Genomic DNA, 21,580 nt, shown 5'->3' on the forward strand with positions numbered 1-21,580 from the left:
GACCGTTAGAGTCAATGGCTGTTCCTAACCTTTAAATATGAATAGAGCCCTGAATAATGGATCGAGGACTATCCATGGAGACCATCTGCCCTATGCTTGCAGAAATGTTCACGTTGTTCTTCACAGGAGTTTATTACTCAGAGGCTAATGCTAAAAATACATTGCAAAGGGCCTGATTTAAAAACAAAGGGCCAATTCAAACTTGGCAAGGGAGACACCCGAAACTGAACCCAAGCACCTCTGCCAACCATGCTGGAGTTAGGCTGCAACCAGACAGACTTTATCTGAAAGACAATGACATAATTCTGAATTACCTTAATAAGACCTGCAATTCGTACAGAAAGGCCCGAATTTATGTAGTAATTAGCCAGAGTGTTAAATATCTCCATGGTGAGAAAATAATCGCATAGGTTATTAAAGTGAGGCAAAAATGGACACAGTGATGAGATTTTTTTTTGTGCTAAACTACTTTTGCTAAGTTTGACTCCATTTTTGACAAAAAATACAATTCACAAAAATGCTTAAACCACTTTACAAGTTGAAGTTTCCTATTAATCACCTGGACTTAATTTCCCAAATGATTAACCCCTCTACACAATAGTCCCTTTATGAAAGACATTCCTGGGAGCCCACCAAGCAGTAAAGCTCTCTTATCTTTTCATTGATTTCTCAGCTGGTTTTGAACTCTGCCTGTATCAACATGCAAATGACATCCTGGAAAAGGAGCCTGGAAATTGTTCTCCCCTCTGAGTCCCTGTTACCAGCCAGGAAAGCAGTGACATCCTCTGAGGAGCTGCTCAAGCACAGCCACGATGATCAAAGTTGCTCAGTGACTGTGGATGCACAATCACAGCCTCTGAAGCAGGTCTGATTTTAAGAGACCTGCTTGGTAGCAGCAGATAAAACCCTTTCCAGTACTTAGCTGGCCTTTTAATTAAAAGGTTCCCCATATCAGAAGCCACCTTTGAAAACCTCAGCCTGGTTGGGCTTCAGAGCATCTCTCATTTTCCCTGGGATGCCATGCACGTCCACCTTTCCGGGGTATCTTCCTTCACTTCTTCCTGGAAGGCAAGCTGGGAGCATCTTACTCACATAATTTGTGCCAGTCCCAGTCTGAAATGAAATCATCTTGCCCTGAAAAGAACAAACTCCTTGAAAGCTATGAAAACAGTGAGAGATAACTGGAAAAACCGCCAAATCTGAGATTGGATAGTTTAAAGAGGCAAAGGGAAAGACAGAAGAAATTGGGTCTGATGAAGCAGGACACAATCCCAGTGTCTGCACAGGGCTGTGCAGGGGCTTGTCAGACTGTGGTGGGCAGCAAACTCCATCGTGGATACCTTGGCACATTTCAGAGAAAAAATTGCAACATCAAAGAAATAGGAACTTTCTAACCTCTAAAATTTAGGTTCTTTCACTTTCTTTCTGGAATAACAAGGTAAGCTTATTTATCAAAATAAGCTTCTGTAAGATTTTGTTTCTCCAAATGAGAAGAGTTTGGGCTTTATTAAACAGCTACTCGAACTTGCTATTCACTACGGTCAGCAAAGGAAACCATAAGAAGTGAGATGCCAGAAAAAGACAGTAAAAATTCCACTTAGAGAAGCAAGTGAAAAAGAGCTGCTGCATTTATGAATGCTGCAGCAAAACAGTTTTTAAATCTTTGGTACCCAAGGTATCATGCAATGCTTGACTGATTATGCCTGACTCATTTTAAGAATGAAGAAACAAGATTCAAATGTTGTGGTCCACCTCAGAGGTACCGTCCCAGGACAAGGTCAAGGACATTTTTTCACACTCTCAGAACGATACAGAAATGATAAAGCCCATGGTGGCCAGTTCACATCTAAACAGCTGCTTTTGGACCCAGCCTATGCAAGAAGAGTCATTAGTGCAAGAACATATCTAACACTCCAGCATCTCCTGGCAGACAGACTGACAGCATGAACACAAGCAGGCTGGAAGCAGACTATCAGCTACCATGGAATTACATTTTTTGCAATAGTTGGGCTTTTTTGCTGGGCTCGCCCTGGGATAGCAGGCAGGCTTCTGATTAACATCCCTTTCAGGGCTGCCTCATCAGCAGGGTGTTGTGGTTGAAAGGACTGTTGGTTTAATTGCTCAAATTTGAATTTCCAGGGGAAAAAATGAACACACTTTTTTGCTGGCAGCACTGACACAAGTCTGTATTGTAGACCGAGTCTGATTAAATGTATTTCCACTTGGATATTGCAAACATTTCTCTCTCTTTCTTTTAATATTAAAGTATTATCACATACTAGAACATTCTAGTTCACCACTACTAGAACATTCTACACAGCAAAAATCCCTTCATTACATGCTCAACATTAACTTCAGGTCACATAATTTTTTGATACTTTATTTTGCAGAGAGGGCAGGCATATGCAGCTACTGGCAGACCTGATGAATGTGAGAAAACTGCTTCCCATGCTACCAATGTCAAACGTTAATCCAGCAAGTACCTGGTATCTGACAGGAACTTTATTTTAAAAAGCTGTGGTCACGGTAGCCCAGCCAGCAGGGCCAGCAGCTTTTCCTTCATTGCCTTGAGCTGCTCTGCATCCAGCAGAAATTGAGTTGTCACCTTCTTGCAGTCTTTACCCTGGATTCAGCTGGGATGGAGCTGGATCCCACAGGCACCAACACCACTGTGTAAACCCAGCCACAACAGACAGCTCCCAAAACCCCAATGCATTTAAAGGCAATGTGTCTCAGACAAGACTGACAGATGTTGTGCAGGGAGCTATCCCTGCCCTTCCTCAAATACTTGACACTAGGAACTTGGTGCATGGCTTAGATCAAGACAGGAAGTGACAAGAAAAGTAGTCTTTTATTTCAATTAATATTTCTTGGCATTAGGCAGATATTAAATAACACTGGAATGCACAAGACTATTAACATATCGACAGCAAAAGGGAAGAGGTGTAGCCAAGTTGAGAACAGCAGTGCCAGTCACGTCACCTCGGGGCACTCAAAAGCCATTTAACGCAGCAACCACCAGAAAGTAGGACTCCACTGAGAAATACAAAATGAGGATGAACTCCTTTCAGGTCTTTTGTTAATACAGTAATACCAGAATGACTGACAGTAAAAATGTACGAATATTTGCATTCAGGAATTAAACAGAGTGAAATATCCACAAACTGCTAGTCATGCATTTCTTTTGGAACAGCAATTTGCTAATGCATAAATATCACAAAAAAAACAATCTCCAAGATTTGAATAAATCACAGACAACTAGAAGAAACAAAGCTTGAATTCTATTTTATGCCTTAAATAGATGACCTAAATATTTAAAATTTTACTTCACCATATATATATAATTTATATATATATTAAAAGAAAGTAAAGACCATTAGATAAGTGCAAGCAATTTTCCTCAAAAAGAAAATTGGAACCATGCCCAGGAAAGCTGCTTTTTTTTTTCCTTTTTTTTTTAACTTTCTACTCCATTCAGTCCACTTTTTTTTCTTTTTTTTTTTTCCAACATAGTAATTTCTGAAGCAAAATAAATTATCTACCATCTGCTATTTTGAGTAAAAGTCCTACCTAGCATCTTCTCGAGAACTATGGGAACATCACCTTTCTCACGGACTAAGTGAAGTGGTATCTCACCAGCCATCGAACTCTCTCGTAGCTGCATGTAAACAAACCTTTCGATTAATGTTTAAAATGTGCAGAGTGAATGGTAACGTTATGGGGAAGCAGAAACGGAGCTGCCGCAGGAGAACTGCACTGGTGTTAGTGGGGGGAGCGAGGGCTGGTTCGCTCGGACACACACACACACACAATCTGGCAACGGGATCTTATCCGCGAAGTGTGGAGGGATGGTTGAGAAGGCATCCGTTTGCGAGCAAAGCTTGAAGGACACAAGCCGAGGTTCTCTGAGCACACTGTCCGCTTTCATCAGAATTGACTCGCGCTACTGGGGTCGCACTGTAACAACCGCACGATGGAGGGATCGCTCTTGGCACCTTTGATGAACTCTTCCAGCGACAGTTTACCTGACAGGGAGGACAACCAAAATGGAAATAATTTTTTAAGTCAGTTGTTCCTGTCACCATTGCTGTAGCAGAGACTCCCTCCTCATCGAGGCAACGTAACATCTATTTAATCTATCGCAAAGGCATCGAGGGGAATTTAGCGCAATGCACAGCGGCTAAATCCTACTCAAGCCTTTAAGCTCAAATGCATTTTTCTTCTGCAAAACAATCCAGCATAATAATTGCTATTTCTTTATTTAAAAAGACAGTCCCAAATCTAAAAACAACTGTTCCAATATCATTTGGCAGCTTTTTGCTCAGAACCAGACTACATGAATAACATGACACATGAACACAAAGTATGGTACCTGAACACATATATGCTTTGAAATGATGCTTTTATTACTACAACACTTGAAACCTAAATATTCAGAATATCCCCACTTTGTCCTCTTGTTTCTTGGGACGTGTGGGGCTGAGCAGTCATGGCTTCTCTGGCACCTACAGTGTTGGACTGGGGTTTGAGCAACCTGATCTAGTTCAAGATGTCCCTGCTCATTGCAGGGGTGTTGGGCTATATGACCTTCAAAGGCCCCTTCCAACCCAAATTATTCCATGATTCCATGACTTTGCAAGTCACTTGCTGTGCCCTGCTGTGTGTACGGGAACAGGATGGGTTTTGTTTTCTCTTTTTTTACAAGCAAAGCCAGCCCTGGGGCACACCTACTCTATGTGTTGCCCTTGAGCATTTCTGTTTTGTACATCTTTAATTTAGGCTGGAGGAACTACTTGGATGGACCTTGTAACAGTCTGAGGGTCTGAAAATTGATCTCTGAAGGAGCAGTCAGAGTCCCCTAGCTCCAACAGTCCCATGGAATGTAATGGTACGACAAGGAGGAAATATTCCATCTGGTCCTTCAGACCTCTGGTGGGGTGACCCAGCCCCCTGGCAGGTAGCTAGCACCAATACTCCCCTGCTCCAGCACTCAGAACCATGGCAGAAATAGGACGTGGCAATATTAATGAAAAATGAAATTTTCCCTATGAAAAGGAGGAGACAAGCATTTGCTGCACCCCAGATACCATGTCTAGTGATATCCCATTTAGCTTGTGCACTCAGATACCCTACCCTACCCTCACACAACACCCCAGGGCTATCCTTATCCACCCCAAACTGCTAGGCTCAAGACAGGACTCACAAACAAACATCTTGCACTTGGGAGCTGCCTGCTGCCACTTTTGACCAAATGCACCCAAGGAGAGAGAGGCACCAGCTCTTTGTGCCAGTGTGCACCAGCCCCAGGATGCTACCAGCCTGTTGTGGGGATGGAAGAGGAATGACCCTGGTGGCCAGCACCCAAAAGAGATGAAAAGGGAGGAACTCATCTCCCAAGTAACAAACAATAGGGCAAAAGGAAATGGCCCTAAGTTGCACCAAGGAAGGATTGGATAGATTGGATATTAGAAAAAATTTCTTCCCAAAAAGGGTTGTCAAGCATTGGAACTGACTGCCCAGGGCATTTAAAAGATGTGTAGATGTGGCACTTAGGGACATAGCTCTATGATTCCATGAACGAGCAAGTCTTCCTCTTGTAGAAATTACAGAAGCTCAAAAACCCATGGCACACTAATTTCTGGCTTTTAAGCTAATGTTCCCAAACCAAGTATTTTTAACAAAAGCAGAAGTCTGCTAATTATCAGGATATTTATTAGTTTGCCCTTTGCCTTGTATTACTTAAAAGCAAAGCCCAAATCAAAATCTATTTGCAATGCCCAACAATCAGATGGGGAAGAAACATTTTCAGCCACCAGACATACACGTGCAGATGTTATTCCTTGGTGCTGCATAAATTGCAGGGCTGATATTTTACTGGGAATAGGATGACTTTATTTCAGCAACAAAGTGCAACAGATGGAGGATGCATATATATGGCAGATTTTGGGACCACTACTCTTTTACACATCTCCACGCATTGCTACTTTCTGCAGACCAAAAATATTTTAATCATGTTATTTTAGGGCCCTCCACACGTCAGGCCAGGGGATGAAGTGCTAGTTTTGATGAAGTCAAAGGTAAAATACTTGAGGACTTCAGCAAGGTCAGGAATTTGCCCTGGGGACTACAGCAGCAGACTCCTAAATGCAGCCATAAAATCCTCTTAAATAAAACCCTTTTTGTAGATAAGATGGCATTTTTTTCAGGTCTCCATATCTCAGTGCTAGACTCAAGTCTTTACTCTCACTGAGCACATCAGTAGGACACAGCTCCTGACTGATGTGGGCAGCTGCCGCCTCAGCCTCTGACAGTGTCATTCCCAGGCAAAAGCTCCACCTCAACTAGAAATAGAGGAAACATGTCATCAGGCTGATGAGAAGAGGAAATTGATAATTTTTTTCCTGTATTTTTCAAACCCAAGGAAATGAGCCAGCACAGGTGAAGGAGTTGTGATGTGTATACTGTCAGATAATTTATCAAAGAGTTCCACAACCTGGCTTGGGAGCTGCTACATCTCCCTGATGCTCATAGTGCAACAGAGATGTGTGACCATATATGTATACATGCCATAAACACACAGAGAAAATAAGTGTTAGGGACCTGGGGAATTTTTGCTTTCAGGTGCCCAACCACATTCAGGACTCGTGTTACTGATGACAAACCAAGGAGTGTAACCTTATCAAGGGCAGTGGGAACAAAATCTTGTGCCAAGTTTGTGCTATGCCCAAAGAAAATACCCCAAAGGCATGGGAATTTCAGAGGAGCCTTTACAGAAGGGGATTTACCCATGAAATGCCATGGAAGGACTGCTCCCCTATCAGCCCCCCAGCAGGAGAATTCACACTCTGTTCACTGCTCACTTATTCACCCTATTTATCATGGACTAGAGATGCTCAACAAGGCCAAGCAGAGACCAGAGGCACCAGCAGGGACATTTCTACCCTTTCTCCCCTCTCCTGAAATTCTGCCATCTACCAAGGCTGGGCTAGAAAACCTCTATTTCTAGAGGTTAGGAAGGTGTGCCAGTGGCAATCCTACCGTCATTGTTTGTGTCCATCTGTCTGAAGATCTTGTCTGTCCGCTTCTCAGGAGTGGATTCATCCTCTGGCATTTTCATTACTGACGAAACCATTTTGTAAATTGCCTGAGTATTAAAAAAAGTTTGAAAAAAGAGATATAAGGAAAAACACAACCCAAATGATACAGCATGGGACAGAGAAAAAGAATTTAAGCCTGTAGCAACAAAAAAAGACAGCTGACCCTGGCAACTGCAGGACTTTATAAACCAAAATGAATGGGAATTTCTGACTGCAGCTTTTTTGTTTTTTCTTTCCTGTATTCATTTGGGCTTCAAAAGAAGAGCTGGGTCAGTTTAACTGAAAGTCAGAGTCTAGATTATTGTATGAACAGGACTGAGCTAAAATAGAGGAGACAATGGTGCAGCCAGGCTAAGCCAGTGCCTCTTTGTCTGGCTCTCACCCTCCACCCAGTTACATGCATGCATGTGGGGTGCTACATGGATTATGGTGAATATGAATATATAGCATTAGGGGTTGTCTGCCTTTGTGGATGGGTAAGAAGAAGCTAACAAGAACATGAATAATGGTAAGACCTCTTTAGAGTGTCTGCTGTTCTAGACTTCCACGTAAATTATCCCACCTCAGCTATTGAGGACCAGTGTCAGGGCACTGGCTGATGAATGACTCCCATGCACTGCACAGGACACGTATCTCAGCTGCACAGTGGGTGACAAGCAGCCACTGCCAAGGCCAAAACCCTGCCAACATGTAAGGTAGGGGCACAGGTGACTATGCTGCCTGCCCCCACTACAGCCTGTGGTCTACATGTCCTCTGCCTTTGGGACACAAAAGCATGCTACAGCCTTTCATCCAGAGCTCACATTGACTCAGATTTGAAGATTCAGAGCATTAATTCTGAGATTAATCAGGTCAACAGAATTTGCATTTAGGGTTTTTGATCCTGTGAACATCACACTAAGAAACCCCCAGGGAGAGCTGCAAAATTTTGGCTTCAGGCCAGCTGCACAAGTGCCTTGTTCATATCTCAGGCCCTTTCTTCATCTGCATCTTGTAGGTCCCACCATGGGTCCTACAAGACCATGTGCTCAGGAAACTCCCTGGGGCAGGAGTGACCCAGCTCAGCACAACCCTCATCTCCAGCTCCAGCTCTCTCATGGTGAAGAGGTTACAGCAACACAAATAAGATGTCCAATAGAGATAATGCCTCACCTGCACTATTTCTAGCATTTCCCCACGGCTGATGTACCCGTTGCCATCCAGGTCGTACATACTAAACGCCCACTTCAGCTTCTGTTCCAGCTTGCCCCGGGAGGTGACGCTCAGGGCGATGATGAATTCCCTAAAGTCGATCGTCCCGTCGCCGTTAGTGTCAAAGGTGCGGAAGACGTGCTCCGCAAACTTCGACGCGTCGCCATAGGGAAAAAAATTTGCATATATTTTTTTAAACTCTTCTACAGTCAAATGGCCCGTGGGACAATCTTTTAGGAAGCCCTTGTACCACTCCTGCAGCTCATGGTCTGTGAACTCAGTGTTCTCACGCAGGTCCTGGAGCACCTCGGGACGCAGCTTGCTGTTCTGCTTCCCCATCCTCTTCTGGGTCTGGGTTCAGCAGCTGCAAAGCAAGAGAAAATCTGCCTGAGCTCCAGCCACACTAGGCAGAGGGGAGCTGGGGAGAGGTAGAACCCTGCTAGAAACAGGGAGTCGCCCTGGGGCAAGGGGGAAAGAGGACAAAAAGGATGCTATAAATCACTGGGAAAAGACCTCATTTAATTTGGCTTCCTTTCCTCTCCTCTAGGCTCTCTCACTAATATGCTGTGGAGGGGAATGTAGTTCAGGAGGAAGTATTTGGGAAATATTAATTCTTATTATTAGTCCCAATTATATGGTAAATAATAAAGCTCAGTATTTTAGTTCTGTGGTGCAATCCCACTCCTCCATCACATGGCTTGCGATGCCACTCTGGATTCCTACACAGGCTGATCTGCTGCAATGACTGAGTGGGAGCGGGCAGGGACAGCAGCAGTGACGAAAAGAAAAATTCATCTATTCAAAAGTGAAAGTAAATGCAGCTGAACAAGAAGCAAGAAAGGCAGATGGCTCTGTGCCCGTCATGTTTGCATTATCCAGATGCTCTTTGAAACCCTTTGGCTTATACTGCTTCTCCTCCCTCCCTGCATCTCTTGCCCCACAGCAGTGGGAGCTTGGTCCTGTATGGTGGGGCTTGGTTGGTGCTCCTTGTGGTACCTGAGGGTCGCAGGAGGGTGCAGGAAGGGTAAGCTCAGCACAGCCCGTGCTCAACAGCAGCACCCCAAAAGACTCCTCGCTCTTTTTCTCAGCCATGGAGGCAGCATGAGCAGATGGATCATTGTGACAGCAGCACCAGCACAAGGGATTTCATCCTTTCCAGCCCTCCCAGAGAATCAGAGAATAAGGCTTTTTAAAGCAAAATGTTTGGCAAAGCAACTTTTTTCACGTTTATTTGGGTTTATACTTTTAGAGAAGCTTATTCAGTAGGTTCAATATTCCCTCACCAGGGCCAAAGCACATTTAAATCCAGGATTTCATCAGGGAATCAGGATAGGGCTGGGTCTGTCCTCTTTCCTGACAATGCCCGTGTTGTGCCACACAAGGTGAGACTGCCCAGCAATAGGAGAGCTCCTTCAGCAAAATGAAAGATGGTCAATCTACACTTAGGCAACATCAGGAAAAAAAACAATATCTTGATAATTTCTTACTTTTATCCCATGCAGTCTTTCATGGCTACCTAGCAATATCAAACTGTGCTGCCAAGCTAGAGGTTGAGCTGCATGTCCTTCCTCATATTCAAGAAGTTTATTCACAAGTGTGCACAAACCCCTGTGACTGGTTTGCATAAATGATATTTCTCTTCACAGACTGTTGTGCCTGTTGGGTTTGCTCAGAGCCAATGCAGAAGACAGGTTAGTAATAGGCCAACACTGCAGACTACCTGGAAACGGCAAGAGCTGAGCTGCAAAGCATGCAGAAACCAGGAAAAGCAGGGGCTAAGCACTTTCCAGAGAGTAAAAATTCCCAGCGTGCATAAGAACCCAAAAAAATTTAAAATGCTAAAGGTCAGCAAAAAATAAGCTGCTCTACAGCAGAATATAAGCTTGTTTTATTTGTATTCCACTTAGTCTGTGCACTGCCTCAACAATGTAAAAAATCCACATCCTGCTCTGTGGCTATGCTCAGAGACAAACAGCTGCTCGTTAGTTCCGTGCATTGGGCTTAACGGACAACTGTGTTATCATTAGCACTTCTGTTTTCCAGAAAAGCTGCCAATACTTCAACTCCAAAGCTTTGTTTTTGTCCATTATATTGCAGAGTTTTCTCCCCATACCTGACATGCCTCAGCTTGCTCCCATCGTGCAGGGATGCTACAGCTCCTGGTCCCTGCCAGCATCACCCCTAGGAGAGCATCAGGCTGCCCTCCAGTTAAACCACTAACTCTCAGCTACTGCCAGTGCCTTTCCATCTTCGAATCTTCTCTGCTCCAGATAGTCATCCTTGCAGTGCCAAGGGCAGAAAACATAATATTCTAGTCTGCTGAAGTCAAATTGCAGAAAAGAGCAGCTTGGGGCAAATAATGGATCAAATGTGATCCATTTTTTAAAAAGAGCAGAAATTGTAATAGTATGTTCCTCTCCTTGGGTGAGGAGATGCCTGCAGCTTCCAGCCATCAATGAGCCCTCTACTTCATGATAAACAAGGTGCTTTGTAAGAACTAGTGTCTGGGTCGAAAAGCAGTCCCTGCTTCACCAACCACTGCCTCAGAATTCCCTGGGGGAGGGGCAGGAGGAACAGCAGAGCCCACTTAACGCAGGAGCTGGGCTTTAAGCAGAAGTTGCCTCAGCTTTATTGACTCGCAGGGTTAAGGACGGCAAAACTTTCAACTGGTAGTTAAAAGAGGCTTGAAAAGGTTTAATATAATTTCTCCCTCTTTCTGTAATACCTTTATTATTCCTGTTCCCATAAAAAATAGACACCCTTAGACAACAGAGAGGTAAGGTAATAATTCTAGATTAATAGAATAAATAAATTAATCTAGAACTAGATTTCACTACTTCTCCTAGTGGTAGATACATCCTGTTATTTGAAGAGATGCTCATTAAATATCAGCTTCAAAAGCTTTATATTCAAGCAATCTTTGCATTCAAAAGATTACAGGCCTTTTCAACCTTTCCTCCTATTTCACATCACTTTATATCAGAAGATGTGCAATGCTCTGAACACAACCTTTTTTTGCATATGAGCTTTCTGAAAGGCTTCATGTGTTGAGCCCAAATGCAATCCTGCAGTTGTAACCAATTTGATGTGAATAATTAAATAACCAACAATAACATTAATTTATTAAAGCCCATCTGAAAAAACCAGCTTTGATGTAAATTGTGTTGCAGGTAGCTCCTTCAAAATGAAATGCCTAAATATCTCATTAATCATGACAGCAACCCCTGCTGCTGGCATCCAACTGACATTTCATTCGATTGCTATAAAATGCTTTCATCAAATCGCTTTCCAGAGGCTCAGGAGCTGATTTAGCCACAAGACCACTCAGAGGATGGCTGCTAATGGAAATCACAGGGAGCAGGGCTGGGATGCTCTGGTCAGTCCTGTGATTAGGGCTGTGTTTTGTTGCTTTTTAAAAATAAGCCTTTACCAGCTAAATCACTTGTTGCAGTGGGTGTAGAAAGCAAAGCAGAAGAGACATCCTTGCACCCAACATTGCCCTGGACAGTTAGCAGAGACCTAACTCCAGCACAGCCTGCCTTTCCTTCATTTCCCATCACACCAGGGTGAAATCCAGGGAAGCAATGCCACATACACTGCAGCAAGGTCTGTCCCTGCTTTCCTTGATGAGCAAAAGCCCTTAGACCACTTGGGACTACCAAAACAGTAAGAAAAACAATCGAAGGAATGCCCTTGATCAGACAAGGAACATCTTGGTAGTCTAATGCAGAGCTGAGGCCTTAGCAAGACAATCACGGCTCGTAAGAGACCCTGGGCCATGTAAGGCTTAAACAAGGGGAAATGCAGATGCACTTTTGTTCCAGTTTCACACCAAAATTTTAGTTAGAATTATGTGGCACCTCTTCTAATTCTAATTAATTCTAGCCAGGCTCAAAACCAAGCTGCCAGAGAACTCCCACCTGAATGTAACCTCTGTCCTTCTAGGCTTACAAAAAAATCAGGAATAATCTCATAGCAAAAGCCTAGCAATGAGCAAAAAGGTCTTTTACTGAGGCCAAGACACACACTGGGATCCTGGTTTCAGCTGGGGCAGTGTTCATTTTCTTCCTAGTAGCTGGCACAGGGCTGTGTTTTGGATTTGAGAATGAAAATAATGTTGATCGCATGTTGAAGTTTTGGTTGTTGCTGAGCTGTGCTGACCCCAAGCCAAAGAGTTTTGCAGTTTCCCATGCTCTACCAGTGAGAAGGTACACAAGAAATTTGGAGGGAGCACAGCCAGGACAGGTGACCTGAACTCAACAGAGGGATACCCCATACTCTCATGGTCAGAATATAACTTGGGGGGGGATTGTCAGGGCAGGGGGCTGATCACCTCTCAGGGATGCACTGGGCACTGGTCAGCAGGTGAGCAATTGTACTGTGCATCCCTTGTTTCTCTTGGATGTTACCTCTCTCTCTATTACTATCCCTTTTCACTACAATTGTTATAATCATTATTATAATAATATTTTCTTTTATTTCAATTATCAAACTGTTCTTATCTCAACCCATGGATTTACCTCCCCCCCCCCCCCCCCCGCCCTGATTCTCATCGTCCTCCCTCTGAGGGCTGGGGTTAAACCACAAGACTGGGTTGTGCAGCACTGGGTGAGAAATTGCAGCAAAGTCTGAAACGGCTAAAGTAGCAATTCTGTGTTTTTACCAACAGATGGACTGGCTGTCAGCTTCCACACGCTAAAGTACTTCAAATACTTGTAACAAAGCTCAGTGCATCCCACTTTCACAAGAGCTCTCTGTCAACCACCAGTCACAGCCGGCAGAAGTGTGCTTTGACAGAGACCAAACCAGCTTTTTACTGCAAAACTTGTGAAAGCAAAACCGCCTTGAAATGAGCTCATGATGGGATCCTCTCAGCGAATCAGTTATGGCTGCAAAAGGAGGAATAACTCCTTAGAGATGTATTTCCTTGTGCAAACCCCCTTGGATACTAATTTAGTGCTAATAAAAAGAGGAAAATTGATGAAATGCCTGTCTATAGGACAGAGGTGCTCTCCAGCTGAGAAAGGCAGTGCACAGAGAAACAGAACAAATACTCTTCATATTATCTGAGCTATCTGCTTTGCAGGGGGGAAGTGTAGCACCATTTCTCTTGCAGTGCTCACTTATAAAGCAGAATAAGTGTGTCAAATCTGTTACAGTCATGAAGCTGTAGCACAGTGCCTCCATGACTGCAGGAGCCCAAAGAAAATGAACAGCATAAGCTAGGCAGCAAACATTGCTCTGGGTTGCTATGTAATGGAAGCACCATTTCAACAGGGGTGGAATATTTTTTACTAAAATACCTAAAGCATCAGATCTGTCACTGGGGCTCTATCTTTAAAAGTTTGATCCTTGTATTAAAAAAAACCCCAACCCAAACAAAAAACAACAACAACCAAAAACCCCAAACAAAAGCCCCACGAACAGCAAAACAAACCAACCAAACAAAACACCACAAAAAACTCCCCACAGGTGGTCCAAAGGCAAGCCTGAGCCACTGAAGATCTGTGTTGCCACAGTTCAGGAACACGCCCTTGAGAATACATTTCCTGCACGGGTAGCACCAGCTCACACCAGCTCAGCCACACACAGATGCGTTCAGGAAGCCTCCGGCTCCTGCGGGCCAAGCTGTAAAAGAGAGATGGGCTCCCACACACCCCAGCTAGTGACAAATGTTTAGGTAAAAAAATGATCGTGCAGCAACAGGCTGCAAAACAGGATTATAACAACATCCTCTGGACCACGCTTTGCCGAGCACTGGTCAGTGGTTCTGATCTGAGCTGGGGATGGGGGGAAATGCGCAGTTACATGGGCTGGGACAGATAATGAACTCCAGAGTGAAGAGCAGATTTTGTTACATGTTTTAATGTCAGTATCCTAAGCAACGAGCATTGCAACAGACAAGGCACAGGATATACAAACACGTTGCTATAGATATCTGGTCCTGCCTGGTAAACTCAAGTGAACTTCTTTCCTGCCCTGCAGCAAAAGCGGACACCCACGTACCAGCCACTGCAGCACCTGTCGCATTTTCCCAGGCTGAAGACACGGGCCCAAAAGTAACACCTTTTGATAAAGTCTGAATTGCAAAAAGGTGTATCTTCACCTCTTGAAAAGCTAATAAGCAGTGAGATAAAAGAAATACCTTAATCAATAATGCTGCAAAAAATTCAAACCCTGCAGGGTTTGAGATGCAAAAGGCTCCTGTCAAGAGGTGCTGAAGCTGCTTCTGCTGCTGCCTTCCGGGAAACTGAAAGAAAAACGAAACCTGGCAAGTGAAGAAGAGACCAGTCTAAATAAATAAATGGTCTTTTTAAATTTTTCACTTTCAGTGACTTAATTCTACTTTTATTTATATAAGAAACATTGCTTATTTGCAGCTTACTTTCAAATTCAATCCTTTTCAGAAGTTTATGAAAAACAGCAGGTGAAGGGGAAGGACCACTCAATGTACCACCCACATTTCAGTTTCAGAAAACTCAGTAACAATTCACATATGCTCATTGAATGTCCTTCGAAAGGTCTCTTGGTAAAGAGACCTCAAGCCACCTCACTGTGTAAGTTTATCCATAAACACATACCCAGGAACTATATGGTCTTGAAAACCTGATTCCATGCCTGGGATGAAAATCCATCATAAATAACCACCTACCCCTCACCTTGCCAAAGAATGATAGAATTACAAATACTCCAAACCCTGCAAACGGCTATGTGAGACAAAGACTGGCACGTTCATTTCATGGAGTCAGCTGCAAACGCTGAAACAGAATAAAGTTGCTTACAGGTGTCTGCGTTGCTTCCATCTATTGAAGTCACTTTATTCAGGATTATATTCCTGATTTACAGGGAAAAATCAGTTAGTCACTGACATTAAAAATCAGTACATTAACCTGAGAACCATTTTATATTTGGATCACGAGCGTGTAGTGAAGAAGTGCTTGCAGATCCCAGTGGCAGGATCTTTCCAGGTACTGGAGTCACAGTGAAGAGCATGGAGATGCTGACACCTGCTGCACCCATTGCTGCCCACTGTGCCCACTAACACTGACCCGTGTTGGTCTGGCATGATGATTTGCCGTGGATGGTATAGTTACAAGCTACTGAAAAGAAGCCAAAGAATCACAAACTACCCCCAAATATCCATGAATTGTTGCTAGTGAGTAATAAATGAGACCCGTGTTGGGACCAGAAATGTGGCAGTCCTTTGGGGAGCTCACCATGATGTGCTCCATCTCAGGGAGGAGAGCTTATTACTGTAAAGGGCAAATATTCCCAATGCAGTAAGAAAAGCACAGAAATATTTTAAGTAAATTAGGAAATTGGGTTAATTTGGGTGGGAGCAGTTTGGACAGTAAGGCAGCCTGTGATTGCAGACAGGAAAAGAAAATCATGAGTGGATTTTCCTCATCTCCTCCCTTTGTCCTTTCTTTTTAAACAAAACCAAGGGAGAAGCAGCCAGTCCTATTTTTTTCAGATGCTGTGCAAAGCTGGCAAGGCTTAAAAAAATTACAGTTTGTTTACACAATATTGCAGGTCAAGGAAAACATGTCTGCACAATGTCTTAGTGCACAAGGTCTTTTTCTGAGAAGGTTGGGTTGCATGAGGAAAAACCCACGTCATGTTCACTGAATATAGTATTGTAATACATAATTTTTAATAAAACTCATTGAGTGCTGGCCTGCAGGATAGGGGATGGTTCCTGATGGGAACTGGGATATCAGAGAGAACACTTTTTGAAAAAGAGAAGAAAAGTGACAAAAATTACCACAAGGCATTGTGTTGTTAATATAATTAAAACAACAGAAGTAGCACAGTTGGGCTGTTCTGTCATTAGATTTTAGAAGTTTCCTATGATGCATTTATTTAATTCATGAAGGTAAATCACAGAAAAATTCTCTACAGAATAATCACAGCCCTGAGAGAAAGGAATCCAGATTAAATTTCAGAAGAATTAGTTAAAGTCCGACAGTAACAAGAGCCAGCCAATGGCACCTGAGCAAATTCCACAGCATCAGAGCCACTCCTGTGGAGAAGCTGCAGAGTTTGGGGACAAGGACACCAGCTAATGAGACAATGACAGATGATACCCAGCCCTCAGGCATGGTCTGCAAGACCATCCTCACTGCTAATGTAGCCTAAATAAAAAAAAAAAAGGAAAAGATCCAACATCCTTTCCTTCCCCAGCTGCAGATACTGTGCTGAGATATGGGGCTTGGAGGAATCAAGGGGATTTCAGGGTAGCTACTTTGAAAAAGAGCAGGGAAGAGAGTTGGGTTTGCTTTCAAAGAGTGAAAAGAAACCTTTTTGTTTAACTAAAAAAGCTTTCTTTAGCAGGTGTATCCTTAGTGAAAATGATGCCTTGAGAGGCTATCTAGAACAGAGGCTAGACAGTATTAAAGGAATAAAGTAGGTATTTATTAGAAGGCCTTCAAAGAATACACCCTGGGCAGTACAAGAGCCTAGCTGAGGCTACACCCAAGATGGATGACAGATCTCATGTTTTCACACTTTATAAATTTTGGTCCATCTACATAGTGGGGTTAATTGTCCAATTACAGCTTCAAGTTATGAAGTCCCATCCTCCCAGTTTGTTCTCCTCAATTCTCTCTTTTTTACAATTTTTGGGCCCGAAGCTGCAACTGTGTCCTTGGTTCTCAGGCTGGAAAAGGATTCTTTTGTCTGACTAAACTGTGAGGAGAATTTGCTAACACTTTATATGAAGTTCAGAGTTACACACTAATGCAGTAACAGAATCGGGAAAATATGAAAGCTAAAACTTAAGGCATCAAAACTATGCTATAAAATGTGGCTTTGGAGATATGTCAACCAGCTACCTCTAACAAAAGTTCAACATAAAGTATGAAGATATACTGGGAGAAAAAAAATCAACCAAAAGAGAAAGATTCTTTGTTACCAACATGTTCAACCTCCAAATTCACAGCTATGGCTAACAATTGTTACTACTAATACACAGGTTATTTTTGTTCCAAAAATATGACATCTAATATATATGCATCCATTTATTTTATCAATCTAGGTTTCTAAAGTACCTTTTTAAAAAAATTGATCATCACTTCAAAATAGCACAAAAGCCACTAGTTAAATTCCTTGTAAAAATACACTCCACTAAAACAAAATTTTTCTCAAAACAGTGTTTTATTTTCCCTTCAGTGGCAAATAATAATAATCAAATTGTTTCCCAGCTTTATTTTCCTGTTTGTTGAATGAAAAAAAAACATTGAAGTTTCAAATCTAATAGCAAACCTAGAGCTTAAGTTTCCTGGATTTTTTTCTCCTTACTCCTTTCTCCTTTTAATGTGAATTAAAAACTGAGAGTGAAATAACTACATGAGAACAGCATCCCACTCATAAGGAAGGAAACTGGCTCTGCTGGATGCAGCAATTCAAGGAGCAGAAGACCAAATCTGCTGGTAGAAATCAGCCCAAGCTCTAGAATAGCTAAGGACATTACTCAAGCTGGTGCGTGTGACTGTACCAATCTCACACGGGTTTCTTAAAATTCATTTTTAGAATCAGGGAGCCAAAATTACAGTGACTACTATCCTGTGCAGGAAACCCATGGACCCAGGACACACCCTGGACAAAGTGTCGCACCAGGAACACGATGCAAGGTTTGTGTTCAGGTTATTATCAGGGCAGCCTTTGTGCCTTGAGAACACAATGGCAAGCACCTTGTGTTGGATTATAGTGACATTTATGCTGGGATGTGGACACCCAGCTGTCCTGCAATGTCCTGCTATCCTCCCTGCATGGCAAGGACTGCCCATGCCAAGGCACAACCAGGCTGGTGGCTCCCCACATGCAACCACCTGCAAGGGCACTCGTGGGCATTTGCCCAAGGCAGTGCTTTGATGGTGTGAACTCCAGACCAAATGATTACAGGGATGAGCATTGGTGCTCCTGCGAGGTGGATCCCAAACACAATGGGCCCTTTTGACCAGCAATGATATGACAGTCCATCTCTCTGGCCATGCGTGATGCTCAGGGATCTAATACCTTCTCTCACCTCTCACTTCAGCTTCCATCATTAAAAATGGGAGAATTATCTCCAGAAAACAGCAAACCATATGATTTTGGGACTAGTTCCTCTAAAATCTCTACAAAAATGGGCACCATCCCTTCACTCAGCTGTCAGAGACAGCACTGACTGGACTCTCCCAGCTGTCAAGACCAAGGCAAGAGGAGGCTGGTGCAGCAGCATGGCAGGACACCTCCAGTCCCAGCTCACACATTTAGTAGCTGCAACTTCCATTAATCCTGAACACTCAAGAGTTTGATTTGCTCTTAAGTGCATTCACTATAAATTATGCAGAAGAACAATATGACTGTCTGTCTCCAAGAAAGGGGGTGCTCCATATCAGAGAAGAAAGAAGAGAGAGTGGTAATTTTAGGGGCACCAAGAACAGCCCTATGAAAATCCTTTCTCTCTTCTGGTATTTCTGTGTAGCATTTAACACTTCAATGCAAATCATCTTGGAAGCAAATCATGCAATCTGCACTTAAGACATCACTTTTCTCATTAACCTCCACCACAGGGCTCCATCCCTGGCAATACCCACACCAAATGTGTTTTTTTGAGCACTGTGGGTGAGGGCTGCCTGGAGCTGAGCCTCTGATAGCAGGCTGGGTAAGAAACAAATGGAAAATCAAATCATGCTGAATTTTATATTTATAGCTAATTGATGCCAGTAGTGGCCAAATGGGTGTATTTTCTTTCCTAACTGGGTATAGTAACAGGAAGGAGATGTGATAGTTTTGAAGCAGGAAGCATCCCAACAGGCGTGGGATGAGAAGAGCTGACCTGCACCTGAGACCACATATGGGGCACATCCTGTCCCACCGCCTTGGTGCCGCATCGGTGAAGGTCTCGATTGCAAAAACAGGAAATGTGTCTTCTCTCAACAGTGATGTTGAAGATGGACTTTCATGTTCACATGAGGGGAAGGGGATGAGGGAGAAAATCTGTTCCTGATATCCCCTTAAACTTGTTCTCTCAGGTGGAAGGATCTTCATTAGCTTCATTTTAGCAAATGCAACAAGAGCACCTAATCCGTAAGGTTTTAACATATCAGGCCATGGACAGATAAGCTTTCCTGGGTATGGCCGCAGCAGGTGGTCAGGATACTGACCTCAGCCATTTTGTAACCTCTTAATTTATCACTCTGGTCTCTGGAAAGACCCTAAGCTACACCCAGTATCAACTACTAGTCTGCTCCACTTCTAACAGAACTAAAAAGTCCTACTAAAACAAATTCTGCATCTTTTGCAAACCAAGATCCACACTAGAGCCACACCAGGCTGGCATTTTTGGCTTGGTTGTTTTTTTTTTAAATTTCCTTTCCCCAAGGATAACATTATCTATTTCCCTGGAAGCTTTCAGCAGCTTTTCTGCAGGAGGAGAAGGTATCCTGTGCGAGGAACCATGTCAACAAGATCTTTCCGTAAATGCAACATCTGCGTAAGATCAACACAATAATTTATCATTTATTTTTTCCTCTTGAAAGGAACAGGAAAAAAGTGTTTAAAGGCTGTGGCAGTGGTTAAAAGGAGGGCTCTGATGGTGGTGGATGGTGCAGGAATCAAAAGTTTCTGAAGTGATGCTTTCTCCTGGGGTGTGCACACATCATCTTTCAGCACACAACAGCAACGCTGCTTCCCTTTGCCTTCAAGCCTGCTAACAGCTCTTTGTTGGCACTACATATGCTAAAAAAGGAAGGCCAGCAAATGTACCATCCTCAGGGTCAGAGGTGTCAGTTCTACAACTGATATTGATGTTTGGAGTCACATTGGCATTGGGGGAGAGGTTCCTGCCAGAGGAAGATAAAGTTTTATTTGCTCAGCTGAAGCGAGTCTGGACCATGGAAGAACCAGGTAAATCCTCCAAATGACACTCTCTCCTGACTGAGCCTGTCATTCAGACTCTTCTTACCCTCCTGCAAACACAGGCATGATCCTGCTGCTGGACTTCTCTGAGATAAATACAGCATAACAGAAATAATCCCACATTTCCCCGCGCCTGCTCTGAAGAGAGTAAGCAGTAGTACATTAAAAGCATTTTAGGCTCTTGCATTCTTGTGGTTAACGTTAATTTTTTAGCTTCTTGACCCTCTATTACAGAGATCATGACTTGTCAGACCTATTTGGAGACCTCCTTTAAGTTTCACAACTAAAAGTCAGTGGCAAGAATCAAACAGTCTCCCAAAGGAAAGTCAACTCTCGTATTTTCTCTGCAACTGACATTTCCAACTGCAGGAGGATGGTGGGGCAGAGTAGACAGATGGGCATTTATACATGCCAAAGCCCAGGACAGAGCTCTTCAGCATTTGGTGCCCAAACTCTGTGTTTTAGAAAAGGAGAGGAGCTGCAGCTAAGGACGACCCTGCTGAACAATAGCACACAGCTCTGGCTGCATGTTGAGTTTTGGAGCGACTCCAAGCAGGGTGGGACTGTAAGAAAGTGGACAAAAGCTTTGGATAGAGATCTACAGGGAGGAAGCGCTTCCTACTTCCTCCACAGAAAGGACCAGGGCTTTAAATAAACCTCCTCCTGAGCTCTGCTGAAGACCAAAAGGGTTGCTGCTGGAAGAAAGTCCTGTCTGATTGGGACCCAGCCGAAGGCTTATGGGGCTCTCCTAGGGGACTCTGCTGCTCTGCTGCAGTTTCCAACATGCTGGTGGGAAGTGGGGGAGGGCTGCCCACAGTCCCATCGTGACTGGCATCAACTAGAGAAAAAATCTGTAAAACTTCTGACAGGTCTTTCAGCTCTGCCATCAAAGATGCAGAGCCAGACTTGCCCATCAAGCACATATTTTGATGAGAAAGGTACATCAAAGCGTACATTTACATTTTGTAAAGCCATTTCAACATCATGCCATTTCTCAGACCCATTTACCTTTTAGCCCTTTATTGTATGGCCTATGAGGCTGCAGCAACACATTTATTCTGATGGACTGAGACATTCAAATTGCTCTATCCCCTTCAGCCCCTTTCCACCTTCCCCACCTCTGCAGCTACACGGGATCTTCCAGTCTTGCCTCTCTCCTTCCTCTCACATGGTCCCACACACAGACCATAAACACGGGAGCCAGGACTGGGAGCAATACTGATGACTGGCACTGACAAAAAACCATCCCCCTCCTAACAAATACCAATGAAATATTTACTTTGCTTGGATGTAACAGAACCAGACCCTAAATACAATAATACATACTTGCAAACCATCCAGATCTTTCCTCTGTACAGTACCACATCAATTATCTTATCCATCCATTT

At 43.4% G+C, this 21,580-nt stretch overlaps 1 protein-coding gene across 8 annotated transcripts in view; it reads right to left on the bottom strand.

Annotated features, from left to right (window-relative positions):
• Positions 1-2,832: 2,832 nt before the first annotated feature.
• HPCAL1 (hippocalcin like 1) overlaps positions 2,833-21,580 on the bottom strand; it is a 79,617-nt gene continuing 60,869 nt past the window's right edge. For 7 of the 8 annotated variants that reach the window (XM_038131281.1, XM_038131278.1, XM_038131280.1 and 4 more), the window contains 3 exons: positions 8,250-8,652; positions 7,039-7,144; positions 2,833-4,025 (listed from right to left, as the gene is read on the bottom strand). In XM_038131281.1, coding sequence (XP_037987209.1) covers positions 3,928-4,025; positions 7,039-7,144; positions 8,250-8,627 — 582 coding nt within the window. In that variant the 5' untranslated portion in view covers positions 8,628-8,652 and the 3' untranslated portion in view covers positions 2,833-3,927. Of the gene's footprint in view, positions 4,026-7,038; positions 7,145-8,249; positions 8,653-14,433; positions 14,557-21,580 lie in introns of all 8 variants that reach the window. The other variant, XM_038131279.1, reaches the window with a different exon arrangement.

This window comes from Motacilla alba, chromosome 3 (assembly GCF_015832195.1).
Source record: "Motacilla alba alba isolate MOTALB_02 chromosome 3, Motacilla_alba_V1.0_pri, whole genome shotgun sequence".
Classification (NCBI taxonomy): Eukaryota; Metazoa; Chordata; class Aves; order Passeriformes; family Motacillidae; genus Motacilla; species Motacilla alba.